Raw genomic sequence first — 14,830 nt, 5'->3', positions numbered from 1 at the left:
TTTGCCAAAAACAGTTAGGGTGCCACATCTGCTTTCGCTGGTGAAACAATACGGTGAGCACAACGTGACCAAACCCGAGTGTAGAATACTTGCATGAGGCCTTATAAGAAGTAGACCTACTGAATGTGCAATCTATGCTTAAAGGACCCTGCAAATATTGTGTGTGCCCACTTGTGATCTCACAATATTTGCAGGGTCATATACTGCACATTAAGTAGGTCTACTTCTTATAAGGCCTCATGTAAGTATGCTACACTCGCAGGGTCGGACTGGGGTGCCTGGGGCCCACCAGTGAAATTGATTTTGGGGGCCCACCTACTACTACATATAAATATTATGGGATGAGGGAATTTGTAAGCACTAGCGGGGGCAGTGAAGCAAAGGATAAGCTAATCCCTTTCTCCCTCCCTCTCTGCTAGAGCTCGGCTCTTGGTTTGTGTACAGGGGCTGTAGGGGTGACGTCACCTCAAGGCATTAATGTTAGGGATAGTATAAGAGTTACCCCTGGTTTCCTGGGCTTTATGTTGGTGGCTATGCTGTGGTTAGGGATAGTATAAGAGTTACCCCTGGTGTCCTGGGCTTTCTGCTGGTGGCTGGGCTGTGGTTAGGGATGTAAGTGTTCGCATTGCACCAACCTTCCAATAAACTAATTCTGAAAACCTTTATAAGAACGGATGACAATATCCCTACTCTGGGGTCCCACATTACATAGACAAGTCACCCCAGGCTCTCTGACACTATAGATATAACAGTACATACTCTGAGAGCTGTATCACACTAGTCAGGGACTACAATACTGATCGGACACAGGAAGAAGTAGCATCTTCTACCTTACAAGTGACTTGTCTTCTCCTTCACATCCAGAATCATCGTAAAATCTGGTTGCAGAATTTTCTGGCAGATGTGTTCAGCTCTGGGAAGCAGATCCCCCTCATTGCGACCCTAAGGCTATATTCACACGAACGTATGGGGGACGTATATACGGCCGACGTATATACGGCCGATATACGTCCCCCATACACTCCTATGGGCGCACGGCACCCTACGGGAGTGGTACGGTGCCGCACACGTGCGGTACCGTTCCGTACCCGGGAAAAAGATAGGACCTGTCCTATCTTTTCCCGTAATACGGCGCCGTGCGCCATAGGTTGCTATGGAGAGGGGCGGGGGTGAGCTGCGCTCACCTCCTCCTCCTCTCCCCGTACACTGCCGTTGCCCGCTACGGTACGGGCGGGCAACGGCAGTGTGAATATAGCCTAAAAATACCACAGTTACTTACAGTATAATGTCACCTGGATAAAACAAATGTCATACACACTGCCCCTCCCCCCAGATTTTAATAAGGCCGCCCAAACAAACAGCCACCGCCCCTCCATATTTTATTAAGGCTCCCCGTGCACACTGCCATCCCCCCCTCCATATTTTATTAATGCCCCCCATGCAAACTGCTATCCCCCCTCCATATTTTATTAAGGCCCCGCCCCATACATGCTGCCATTCCCTCCGGCATCTAATGTTTGAGTGTGGTGCGCACACTCAGTGATAGTACTCAAGCGGCTGCATCTAGTACGATTGCAGCCATTGGCAGGGGCCTCCCATGCAGGGGTGAAGAATTTAAGCCTTTATGTTGCCCGAGGCGAGCCATAGAGAGACACCCCCCCCCCCCCCCATATATGTAATATATAAGGGAGTGTCAGGACCCGATCCATCATATTGGTTTGGTGTGAAAATAAAGCAATGCAAAAGCCTTACAGAGTACCGCCATGTAGTACAAAATACATACAGCGTACCGCCATGTAGTACAAAATACATACAGCGTACCACCATGTAGTATAAAATTCATAAAGTACCGCCATGTAGTACAAAACAGATACAGCTAGGCCCAGCAACCACCGTATACAGCTCCCCCAGCAACCACCGTATAAAGCTTCCCCCAGCAATCACTATATATAAATATACACACACATTACACCTATATTTACACCCTTTACATGGTATACCTGCATATACACACATATACATATATCACATGTAAAACCTGTATATGCACATACATATACACACACATATTATATATATACACACACACACACCTAATACATGTTATACCATTATATACACACATATAGAACACATTACACCTATATATACAGCTATTACATGTTATCAGTCTATATACAAGTACATGACATGTTGTACATATATATGACAAAACACACATACACAGGGAAGAAACACACATATACACATTACACTTACCTGATATCCAGCAGCAGGTCCAGGTCAGGCAGGGGATACATCATGGCAGTGGATGGAGCTGTCTCCTCTGTGCAGCAGGCCGGGCTGGTGGGCGGGGCTTCGCCTGTCAGCTCTGCCCGGGCTGCACCTCCAGGGAGATCAGCCACAGATTTGAATGTGGCGCTCCCACTCCTCCTCCCCCTGGCTCCTCCAGGCTGCTTCTGTGGTAGTGACACAGGAAGCGCTAGCAAGGGCTTCCTGTGTCACAGCAGCGCCGCACAGGACGTCCTGCGCGGCGCTGTAAGCAATAGTACTTGCATCTGAATGATGCAAGTACTATTGTTAGTAGTAGAGGAGCAGCCTCCATTAAAGGCCCATGCCATAGTGACAGGAGTCGGGGCCACCGGGGGATTCACCGGCCCCCCGGCGGGCTAGACCGACCCTGTACACTCGGGTCGGGGCTTGTTGTGCTCACCGTATTGTGCCCATGCACAATTCACTTATATGGCAGCCATATGCTTTATACCAGTGGAGGCGAACCTTTTAGACGCAGAGTGCCCAAACTACATCCAATTTTTCGCAAAGTGCCGATGCGAAAATTTAAACAGTTACTTATTACTCCCTGCTCTGTCACAGGTTTAAATTGTATAGGCACCTGAGCACACCAATTCAGTAGAAAGAAGGATAAAAAGCTTTGGTTATCATTGTAGCTTCCTTCTAGGGTCCTGGGCTGCCTGGGACTGCAAGTGGCCTTTAGTCCTGTCTGGCGAACTCTGCAGTGGGTTGATGGCGCGGGTGCCCATAGAGAGGGCTCCGAGTGCCACCGCTGGCACCCGTGCCATAGGTTCGCCACCACTGCTTTATACTTTCCATACGGCCTCCATATATACGTTCACATGCATGGATCCTCATTGTCACAACATTGACTACCGGTCTAACTGTATAGAGTCATCTATTTACAATGTACTTATTAGCATATTTTTCAGACTATAAGACGGTTCTTACTATAGGCCCCAGATTTAGGCTTCCAAAAAAAGGGAGAAATATATTTTACACCAATTAAAATATCCCTGTTGGTCGCACTAAAGCACAACACAAACAGCCCTACATCATCCATACAAATACACACACAGCTCAGCTACACACACAGAACCCCCCCCAAACACACACACACACATACTCCCCCCCCCCCCTTCTTACAATGTCCCAGCACAGCATGTTTCCCCATTCTCCCAGTATTAGATCCAGTGGGTATGCAAGAAGCATGTGATTAGTCACATGTTTCTGACATCACCGCAGGTCCTGTACCTGTAGGCAGAGGGAGAGAGCAGTATGGAGCCTCTCCTCTCTGGGAGATCAGGTGCAGCTCTATATCAGGGCATCACCCGATCTCCATTTCAGCGGTCAGGAGGGTCTGGCAGTGCTTGATCCTCCTGACCTTCGGTCTACAAGACGCAGGCACTTTTTAGCAAGATTCTTTCTTGCTAAAACCTGCGTCTTATAGTCCAAAAAATAAGGTAATTAAGTAATTATAGTAAGTAATTAAAGATACCATAAAAAATAGAGACAGACTCAATATCCTTTTAGCCATGCTTTATTTGACGCATAGTCACAGCATTGTCTTAATAGTTTGAAGGCCCCTGAATGCTTACAGTATTACCAAAGATAGGAGTCACAGCCACATTTCACAGAAGTACTAAAATAAATTAACTCATTTTTGTGCTGCAGGAGGTTTCACCATAGTTAATTAGATCATGTAACCTCCTCCAGCAGCATTAGGGTTAACTGCACATTTTCTTTATCCAAAATGTTCAAAAAAAATTTACAAAATTGTAAAGGTGGGTTAAAAATGAAGTTTTAGAAGTTCTAATATATACAAATAATATATAAAAAAAACCTACAATATACATCAAAATGATGCTATAAAAACAGTAAAAAAACAAACTCAGTTTGTCCAATTTTTACAATGCCTTTTTTTTTTTTTTAAATTTTAACAAGAAAAAACCATTAAGAAATTGTACAGGCATAATCGCATTTCATAACTAAAAAGGGTGTAAAAATGTTTCTTTGGTAACCAAAAATTTTGCAATCTTAGATACAAAAGACCAGTGGTGTTCTCTTGTTAAAATGCATGTGAAGCGTAAATATATACAGTCTAAAAGTCTCTCTGTAGTGCAAGTTCTCACTCTGAGAAGTAATGTAGTGTTGCCAACCTAAACTGCAAATGCACAATGGAGTGAGCTGCAACACAGTGCACCACCTGGCGGTAATAGAAGCACACCATTAGTGACACCTTTCACTGCAAACCTCAGGCTATATGGTTTTCTGTCCACACATAGCAGTCTTTTTTAAGACTTGTATCTAGATCTTAAGATGCTTTGCAATTTGAGCATAGAGAGGAAACTTCAGTGCCTTTAAGTTTTGCATGAAGTTCTACATAGGAGAAACTTGGGCTTGTACCGCTGCACAGCAGCTGAAAAGACATGTGATTCAACTACACAATTACTAGGAAAGAAAGATAAAAAGTGGAAAACAGTACCAGAGGGATCACAACTCCACAGCTGGGATGGGTTAGTATGACAAGCCCTAAACCAGCCCAGCAATTGCACTCAAAATAAAAAGCTCTGGTCAGACACCAGAGCAAGTTATGCCAGCAGTGCATATATGACCCATAATACCCTGTTTAGTAGATGTCCCCATGGTTGTTACACCTATTGCTAGACAATTTATTCAACTTACTACCATGTGCCAGGCCATATCATTTTCTACATAACGTCCAGGTGCAGTATAGGCACAGGCATCTGTCCTCCGCCATACCTTTGGTTCCAATACTCTTGCAAGGGCCGCACACCAAGTAAACCGCGCTATAGCCTACCTCACAGAGATTGCAGTGCTAATGTGTTTACTATACAGATATCAAGTGCATGGCAATGAGCAACATCTCTTTTACGATCATAGTTTTCTCACTGCTTCCATAGGATTGGTTTGATACATGTCAGTAAGCTCCATCCCGAAATGTATTTTAGCTATTTTCTTCCACACCCTTGTCCTTGTCTGGAGTAACGTCCAGAAGTCTGCTCATCAAGTCTATGTGGACTTTCGCATTGAAAATGTCACCGCCAAAAGACTCATTTAGTTCAGACTTTGATCTTTGAAGCCTATCCACACTCATTGTGCATCTCAGCGGTGCCTTGGTGAGACTGTTGTCTACAAGATCAGGATTTTCTCCTTCCCCTTCACAGATGACTGTCATGGGACTGCTCTGAAGGCGGCTACGGACATTGTACTTGCTGCTGGCTGCGGAAGGTGGTGTCCTAGAGCGGCTGTACCTAGTTCCAGAAACTGACATACTCCTTGGCATCAGTCCTTCACTCTTAGCCCATTCCTCCTGGGCCCTTCTATTCTTATTGGGGGATGACAATGTTGGACTATCGGGCAGTTCCAGAGAAGAATCAGATCTTGACCTCTGAAACCTGGGGTCGGTGTGCTTTAGCATTTCTGCAGCAGACATACGGGATCCACTTTCAGAACGGCTTCCCTTTTTTAATAGCAGAGCTTTGAAGTTGTCGCTGCTTGTACTAGATTTTCTGATACTTCTTTGAATTGCTCCAGGCTGCTTAAAGGAGCTGACATTTGGAAGATTTCCTGTTGGAGTGACTGGTGGTGAAGGAGAATGATTTCTGCAGCGGTCATCATCATTAGAATCCTTCCGGCCAAGAACTTTTCTTTTGGATCTAATATTGAAGAAAAATATTAGAATTAATACAGTGTATAGGACTATATATTGTTATAAGTATTCCCCAAAATGCATTGGATCCAGATGAAAACTATATGTTTAAAGCGTAACTAAACTTTTCAGCCAAATTGCTTAAATGAATGATGCAAATGAAACTTTAGAATATACTTTATTACGGAAAGAGGTTTCTTTGTCCCGTTTTCCCGCTCTTTCTTCCTGCTTTTAGCAGTGTGTATAAATCAGCTTTCTCTCCCATACTCCACTGACTGAGAAGAAGAGGATAACGTTTCCTATGCCTAAACTCTTCACACACAGTCACTGGATAGTTATCACATGAAATACAACACTCAATGTAGAAAAAAAGGAGCACAAAAAAGGAACAGATAAGCTTTTTTCCTTAATAAAGTATATCTGGAAACGTACTATTATCACCATTATTCATTTCTGAAAAATCAATTGCTAAAAATGTTAGTTTTTCTTTAAAGTGCAGTTCCACTTAGATCCTGAATTTAAAATGAAGTAAACTAGGCAGAGTTCCGGTCCGTAACCTTTATAAATTGTTATTGAACTAATCTGTATAATATTATTCTATTTTTTTCAGTTGCCTTAACAGTATACCATATTTTATCACTAGATGGCAACGGAACACCTCCATGCTAGTTATATTCATGAATATAAGTTTCTCTGAATAACCCTTTAAATTTAGAATGAATGACCACCTTTTAGTACAGACTAAGTTTTATGTTCTAGAAGTAAAAAAGTTAAGGACATTTTCTGTGATTTTAATATTAATGATCTAGGACAGGTCATCAATATCAATTCAAATAAGGATCAGTTATGGAAACCAATCAGCTCCCCCGCTATTTGGGTACCATAGTAAGGTGCCAGAACGGTGATCACGGAAGTAGAATACAGACAACACCTGCCCTGTAATCAGTCTGTCATCCCTCTTCATACACCCTGAATAACAACATGATGCACAATTATGTCATTTGTTGTTAAATAGCACCTATCCCTAAAGAGGCTAGGCATGCACAGGCAAGATGGTGCAGTATATGAAACATTTAGAAGTAATCCTCTGACGACCGATTCCATTTCCACAGGTAGCCTTATATGTCTCTTCCAATCTTGGTCAAAAGATGCCACTTGCAAACACTTCTTGTGGAAACCTCAAAAAACAGTACTACATGTTTTCCGTACATCCCAGGGAGGAAAATAGGAGTTAACACTTTTTCCATAATTTTTGTGTGCTATAACTTTTCCAAAACTCCCATTTACCCATGGTCTCTACAAACATTTCAATGAGAATAACCCTTTAAACAGGTTAATAAAGTGATTAGACCAGTTCAGACATCTATCGCATGCCAAAACATTAAATAGGAGGGGGGTCCTAATAAGGAAAGGAACTATAAACTTAAACCCCTTAATAGTTGCCATAAAAGTATGAAGCAGTCATTAAAGGGGTTGGCCACTTTACCACGTGTTTTTGTAATGTGTGGGGAGCAGAATATTAGGTAATATGGAATGCTAGCACCAATGCGGGTGTTACCGGCGGGAGATGTACATGGACGTTAACCAGAGGTTTGGGTTTGAGTTTGGGGACACGAACATTGCAGGTTTGTGTACTCTTAATCCTACCCAAAAGCTGAGACAACAGACATCTACATGTAAGAGCAACAGTCACATCTAAAGTAAATTCACAGTATACAGCAATGCAATTATAGTAAGCAAGTATACAGCACATTGAGTGAGAAAGCCCTAGGGGAGACTGAAAAAAAAAAAAAAAAATGTATAAAACTTTTTTAAAATAAGTAAAAAATTCTATAAATGTGGTATTTCTGTGGCATTTGGAAATAAAAATACAACCTCATTTACTAAAAACTTGTACATGAACCCACTAAGCATTGTTTTAATCAAATCTAAATGGAACTGCACATTAAACATACAGATGCATCTGGCGACACAAGCACATTAAATATCACCCTCCACTTTTATGTAAGATATGCAGCATCTGAATGGACACTGAAAATCTTATCACAGTCAAAACACGATGATCAATGAGAGGTAATGTTCTCCAAATGCATAGCTAACTGAGGGATACAAGTCCACAATGTTGTAACATAAGGGGTTTTCAATGATGTTGGAATGAATAAGACATACAGTACTCCAACACTGGCTGTACACAGAGCTATATGGATCCCGTGTACAGTTCTACTTGCCAGGTTCTGCCATGCTTGCCATGAGGCACTGGCGTTGAGGCTCTGTTCCCAACTGCGTTTTACAACCAGCAGAGTGTAGAGGGGACATTGACAGGGGTCAAAATTGAAGTAAGGGTTTATTAGTAGGTAAAAAAAAAAAAAAAACATAAGAGAAAGAGAGAGATGTAGAATGAATATTTTTAATATCTTTATCACACTGTGTACAAAACATATTAATGAGAGAAAAATAGTAGTTGTGATTAAAAAGAATGTTAAAGGACACAATAATGTAGAAGATATGGCTGAAAGAAAAGCTGGATTTACTGGTAGAGCTGTAGATCAGACCAAATAACAGAGACCACCCACATAAATGACTGTCCCCGGCAACTACGGCCAAATTATGTTTTCTAGTCATTTTTACCACTACACAAGTTAGCTCTGCTAGAAGAAATGCCAAAACCAGTAATGAGATCCACTGAAAACATATAACAAATAAAATTTCTATTTGATATAGGATTCATTATTGCTTTATACAGATGAAACAGTGGCCACTTCAGGGATGACTGGTAAGTACGGTATATACAAAAATAGATACAGCAGCTATGTCAATGTTTTTTTCTTCTCTAAACTGGCATGGCGAGTAAAAATAAAGATATAGATATTATATAAACTATTGTAGCACAAGATCATAGACACTTTAGCACACAAACAATATGATACACTTGACATAAAAGCAAATGAACAGGACAAAACTTAATCTAAAACCTGTAAATCTGTCTTCCCATGAAAAAGTGTATGTAACTTGAAATATGCAAGTATAAACTGAATATATACAATGTACTCAGCATAAACTAAAAATGGTCATAAGAATGGAATAGATAAAGAATAGTAATGAAGATCTACCTATGGATGGCTGCAAACAGGTCCTCAGTTGTCCTAGGTCTGGTAGGGGTTAATATGCCTCCATTGCCATCTATGTCATCATTAGCATGAGGAAGTGGTGAACTCCTGGCTTGGGTCTCAAAAACATCAACTATACAAGAATAAAAGAGGAGAAATGTAAATTCAAAAGCATGGATAATAGTCACAGCGGAAAAAAAAACTAAGCTGCATTGGACACAAAAATAATAGTTGTTAGGGATATCTATAGGGAGGAAATCATGTAGAAGTTACTTAAAGAAAGATTGGAGGTAATAGAACACAACTCTTACCATTCTCCTCCTCCTGTGAGGTCTTCTGGTCACAGCTGCCACTTTCTGTCTTGCCATCGGAGATAAGGACCTCATCCGACATTGTGGCCCACAGGTCTTCCTTCTGGTGATTTGCAGTTTCCAAAATTAGGGACCGTCTCAAAAATAAGTTATCTTCCTCAACTTCGCAGGGGGACAAACTAGCTTCCCTTTCTTGGCAAGATACACCAGCAGTCTCCTCTGAATTGTTCTCTATACGACCATTTACCTCCTCACAACGTTCCCTTACAGAATCGCTTTCGGAGGGTTTTGGCATGCTTCTCACATTTTCATTGACTTGAGCTATTTTTTCTGCTGCCAAATCAAGCTGCGGAGGTGGCACGATAAGGAATAATTTGGGCTTCTTTGAAACAGGAGGAGGCTTCTTGTTGGGAGATGCATTTGGTGTACTTTGGGAAGTACTTGGTTTCTCTTCTGGAGATGACATTTCGGACAACGTAGTATTGTCTCCATTGTACGCTGAATCCTGATATTCTTCGTTTCTGCGTTCTAGGGTAGTGGTTTCACCAGTTGTAAATAAATCTGCACAGCTCTGAGAATCTGAGTATTGTAGCTGCTCCGTTGGCAAGTTGGGAATTTTATTTTCTTTGACGCTTAGGCTTAATCTGGAATCTAGAGAAGCAGATGGCTCTAATGATGGCCGTGAAAATAAGGGTGACGTTACATCGTGACGTTTGGGATGTAGCACCTGTTCAGTTATTTTTCCATTCTCCAGTGGTAATGATTTTTTAACAGACCTTAACTGTATCATCTGCAGTGCTTGAGCAGTAATAAGAGGAGAGATAGGCTTTAATAGGTCTTGTTTGTTTTGGACGCTATCAAAATTCCCACCGTCCTCTTTTGCATGTGTCAAGGGTTCAATTGTATTTTTCAGTGCTTGTGTGTTCAGGGGTGGGGGAATTGAAAGGGCTTTAGAGTGGAGGATGGGTAGAGGAGGAGGAGGTGGAGGACAAGCCCCCGGTGCAAAAGTATCAGCTTTAGAACGTGAAACCCAAAGATTGTCCTCAGTTAACTGGAACACTGCAGCCTCTGGGGGTGGAGGTGGAAAATGTGGAGATGATGGCAAACCACCATTATCACTCTCATCCATTACAGGTGGAGGGGGTGGGTCGGGTGTAAGGGGAGGAGATGGAGATGACGGCAGGACTACGTTGGGTTTTTTAATAGTCTGTTGTAAAGAGTCAGATGTGTTAGAAGACAGCGATGTTGATGATGAAGAAATGGAAACAGAAGAGATCAAAGATGATCTTCTTTCAGGCACTTTGGGTTTTGTTTTTATTTTCCCACTTCCTGGCGACATGTTTCTAAGTAAAAGTGGTACAGGTGTCAAATTGGTTGGCGTGTTTGACTGGCTAGAATAACCACTAGATGGGGAGGTCACTCTGCAAGCCTTTTCTGGGGATACATTTCTCTGCTTGGTCAGTTCAGCATGGATCTGTTGACTGACAGATCTTACATTGTAATCATTAGTGGATTTGTTGGGAGAGTGAGTAGTAGATTTTGGTTGTTCATCAATATAATAGCTCCAGTGGTCAGCATATTCAGACTTTATACTACTAGTGTCACTCTGAGAGGGGGTAACAGGACAAATGGAGTACATATTGGGAGCAGTAGCAGACATGTTACTACTACTGGCACTCACAGTACTCTGACTACGAGAGCGCAATACCCAGGGATCCTCATAGTCACTGCAAGGGCTCTGAGATGGTGAGCCACTACTTTTACTCTTCAGGTTTAACTGCAAAGATTGCTGGAGAGTAGCAATAAGCTTTTCATTAAGTACCTGCCCATTGGATTGAAGACTTTTCTTAGCTGGACGTCTAAGAGAATCAGTTCTAGATGGAGGGGGAGGAGGCTTTTTCGGCTTTTTCAATGATATGCTGCGTGTAAGAGATTTATCACTATAGCTTGACCTTTCATCTATGTTTAGAGAATCCTTTTTATCAAGGTTATTAATGACACTGTTGCATGGGTTCTGAATGCCATTGTGATGGTTTGGATTACCTGGACCAATCCCTGAATCTATGTGCATTGAAGTGTAATAGCCATCAGGGTCTATAGAATAAAGAGAGCTCGAATCTGCTTTTCGGTCTGAACTGCAGGTACTCATATTACTAACAGGAGAGTCAGAGACTGCAGATGAAGTCTTTCTTAAAGGAGCACAAGTGTCATGTTCCCTCATCTCTGTTGACCACTGGTCAGCACTGTTAATGCTGCTGGTTATGCTACCATTTCTGTGGCGGCCATCAGAGTAGCTGGAATCACTGCGGTTGTCACTGTCCTGAGAGGGACTATTTAAGGCCTCATTTCCTTTGTAAGACATGGATTGGGAACTGTGTTTCATGGTGGTTGTGTTATTCAGGGATGCTGCAGGATCACTCAGGGAAATGATTGTTATGGTACTTGGGGAGAGAGTCTCAGAAGTTTGAGAGTGTCGGGCTGAACTACCTTCACTCCAATTACCACTAGAGGAATGGTGATCATCTTTAGGGTGGACATGATCCCTGCGGATACTTTTCTTATGAGAAGATGAGTGGGATATTCCCTTGCTTTCCAGATTTCCAGTGCTCTGTGAGGTATGAATGGCAATAACCTCTGAGGAAGATGATAACATTGCATTAGGGATAAGGATTGTTGAATACGCAGCATGAGGAGACACCACACATGCTGGATTTGAAAACACTTCTCTTTCCGAGCCCCGTACTTCTTGGGACTTTGGTCTTTGTAGTGTGCTCATTCTGGGGTTATTTCTCAGATGAACGACACTATCATCCACCTGTAATTTGCTAAATTGACGTGGCAACGAAACATACGAGTCTTGGATATGGTTGCTGGAACCCTCTGACTTGTGCTCAAGAGACTGTATAGAAACCCTTGCCCCTGTCCTTGGCAAGCTTCGGAAAATCAAGTCCCCATTAGAACGTGGAGTATATCCAGCAGGGTCACTTAGCGAAGACATGTTTCCTGATGAATTAGACATCTGAGCTGCTATGCCTTGTCCCTTCTGGGCACGGATTCTTCGAACTGAAGGGGGCACTATCTTTATCTCTTCTGTTTGGCAGCTGAAGTCCCTGGTTTCCGACCTCTGAGTAGGAGAGCATGGCTCTAAATCATCCAGTGCATTATAATTCTCGGGTATGTGCATTGAATGTCCTCGGAAACCTATCTGCCCCACACTTGCTGTTGGATCAAAATATACATAATTAGATCACAGATGATAGGATGTGAAGGTTTGCATGTTATACAATCTGTGTGGAAAGCGAAATCATTTACATATAAGGCTGGGTTCACGCCAGGTTATTTGCCATACATTGTAAGGACATGCCAGGGGGATTTTGACACGTCCTTACAACGTATGGTACAGACATATGCCGCCTGGGAACCCTGTACCCGGAATGCGGGGGGAGGAGTGTACATCAGCAGCAGCTGGAGATTGGCTGCTACTGATGTGCAAGGATGTTTCCCCAGTGATGTCACTGTCCTTATACGGGCACTCCAGAGGCTTCTATTGCATATGTCGCTCAGCAGGAGGGAGCAGGATAAAAAGACGTAGCTTGCATCTTGCCATCCTACCTTTTATTTGCCGGACACAGTGTATAGTGGTCAGACGGAGTGCCACTATATGTCAATGTATACGATTAGTTTATTGTGTATGTTCATTGTATATGTCAGGAAAGCTCCCGGACATATACACGGAGCATACACAATAAACATGATGTGAACTCAGCCCAATATGGAACCATGTAAATATTTTGCTGGTTAATGTTTAACTCAAGTCAGTATAGAGCTTCATTCAGCCTATTGCTGGTTCATGTACATTTGGCAAGTACACAGGGCACGCTCCAGTGCCACCACTTGAGTGGTTCCCACTTATCCATTTTCCTTTCTTGAAGTAATGACATCCATCCACTTTCCCACTGGAGCCAATCACTGTCATCAGCAGCCATGTGCAATACATGTTTGCATCATCGCTGAGGACTTGTTAGCTGCAGTGGTCCCATGAATTGATGGCATGTCATCATATCAAGTAAGCAAAGACTAATGGGGAGGGAGAAATTTGAGCGAGAGGGTTAGGAGAAATTGAACAGAAAGCAACGTTACAAAGTTTTTTGTATAGATTTACTACATAAATTTTCATAAAAATCAGGGGCATCCTCTTTAAAGCGGCAAAATATTTACAAAGTTATTCAACATTACATTTGGATTTTTTAAGTTTAACCACCGATTGTACAATCCTCTGATCAAACCAATTCCCAAACACAGGTTATACCATACATTACACCAATATATTCCGAAGCATGAAAAAAAAAAAACATTTTTTTTTAAAAAAAATGTACAATTGATTTCACCACAATCGCATGCAAAGAATTTAGTTCCCCTATTTCAGATCTACACATAGAAGCTTCATCTTATCTCTAGAAAAACACTAAAATCATGTAGACCCTCTTTATCTATAGCGCCTCAATAACAAGTGGGTGGAGAATGAATTTTTTGTAGGAGTTGCTACATGCTACGTCTGTACACACATAACAGCAACAACTACCTCATGCTCAGCACATACAGATAATTACAGAATCACGCCACTTAGGAAATACGTTGGTAACGCCCACGCAGACACCATGCTTGGCATGCCATGTTATAGTATGTGCTTTATCGAGTATGTACAGCAGAGTTAAGACAGCACATCACCTGACAAATTAGTTATAGGATAGTACAGAAGTTATTATTTGATTCTGTACAATGGAGAAGAAAAGTTGTAAGTATAACACTTCAAGAGTTGTAGTATTTTAGTGTAAGTGGTTAGTAGATTTTCCTTTTACCAAAATGGTGATCTTATTGTAAGGCTATCAGACTGTATTTGTTTGATGGGCGGCATAAGATGTAATCAGCTGGTAGTGGTGAGCAATGAGGATGATGGCTGCCGATGGAATACAGTTCTGATGAGCCATACCTAGCTCCTTCTGTATGTTGTCTGGGACGCCTGTTATAGTCTTTCTCCTTATGACATTCTTCGGACGTCTTACCACAGTGTCAGTATGAATAAGAGACCGCCTGAAGTTGGCTTGGCGGTCGAAATTCTCCCCTGATACAGAGTAGTAGAACAAGCAAGGCAACATTAATTCCAAGCGCTAACATCATGCATCTGTTACCCCTAAATTATTGAGACAATAACGCAGAAGGTATTAATGGATGATGTTAGTATAAGTATTACTGCAGAGAACATAAAAAGTACCTAATCTAACAATAAGGTTCCCAAACTATGGCCATAGACTATGGACATTAAACTATGAGAAAACATAATGCTATAGAAAATAATTTCGTGGGTGCCTTCTACATGGTGCATTCAAAACTGCATAGAAAAGAATTGCATTCAATGTGGGGATATTTTGTATATCTTTTCAAATTTA

General features: G+C 41.9%; 2 protein-coding genes across 17 annotated transcripts in view; both read right to left on the bottom strand.

The window, feature by feature from the left end:
* HEBP2 (heme binding protein 2) overlaps window positions 1-2,399 on the bottom strand; it is a 60,647-nt gene extending 58,248 nt beyond the window's left edge. Inside the window, exon 1 of the mRNA XM_072141419.1 lies at window positions 2,260-2,399. The gene's annotated coding sequence lies outside the window, so the exon portion shown is untranslated. The remainder of the gene's footprint in view (window positions 1-2,259) is intronic.
* A 1,417-nt stretch (window positions 2,400-3,816) lies between these two features.
* Window positions 3,817-14,830, bottom strand: part of NHSL1 (NHS like 1) — a 140,314-nt gene continuing 129,300 nt past the window's right edge. For 12 of the 16 annotated variants that reach the window (XM_072141393.1, XM_072141394.1, XM_072141399.1 and 9 more), the window contains 4 exons: window positions 14,374-14,505; window positions 9,384-12,602; window positions 9,076-9,205; window positions 3,817-5,972 (listed from right to left, as the gene is read on the bottom strand). In XM_072141393.1, coding sequence (XP_071997494.1) covers window positions 5,261-5,972; window positions 9,076-9,205; window positions 9,384-12,602; window positions 14,374-14,505 — 4,193 coding nt within the window. In that variant the 3' untranslated portion in view covers window positions 3,817-5,260. Of the gene's footprint in view, window positions 5,973-8,193; window positions 8,246-9,075; window positions 9,206-9,383; window positions 12,603-14,373; window positions 14,506-14,830 lie in introns of all 16 variants that reach the window. The other 4 variants (XM_072141397.1, XM_072141400.1, XM_072141406.1 and 1 more) reach the window with 2 other exon arrangements.

Source organism: Engystomops pustulosus, chromosome 3 (assembly GCF_040894005.1).
Source record: "Engystomops pustulosus chromosome 3, aEngPut4.maternal, whole genome shotgun sequence".
Classification (NCBI taxonomy): Eukaryota; Metazoa; Chordata; class Amphibia; order Anura; family Leptodactylidae; genus Engystomops; species Engystomops pustulosus.
The sequence above is the reverse complement of the archived record's forward strand: the minus strand, read 5'-3'. Positions and strand labels throughout refer to the sequence as shown.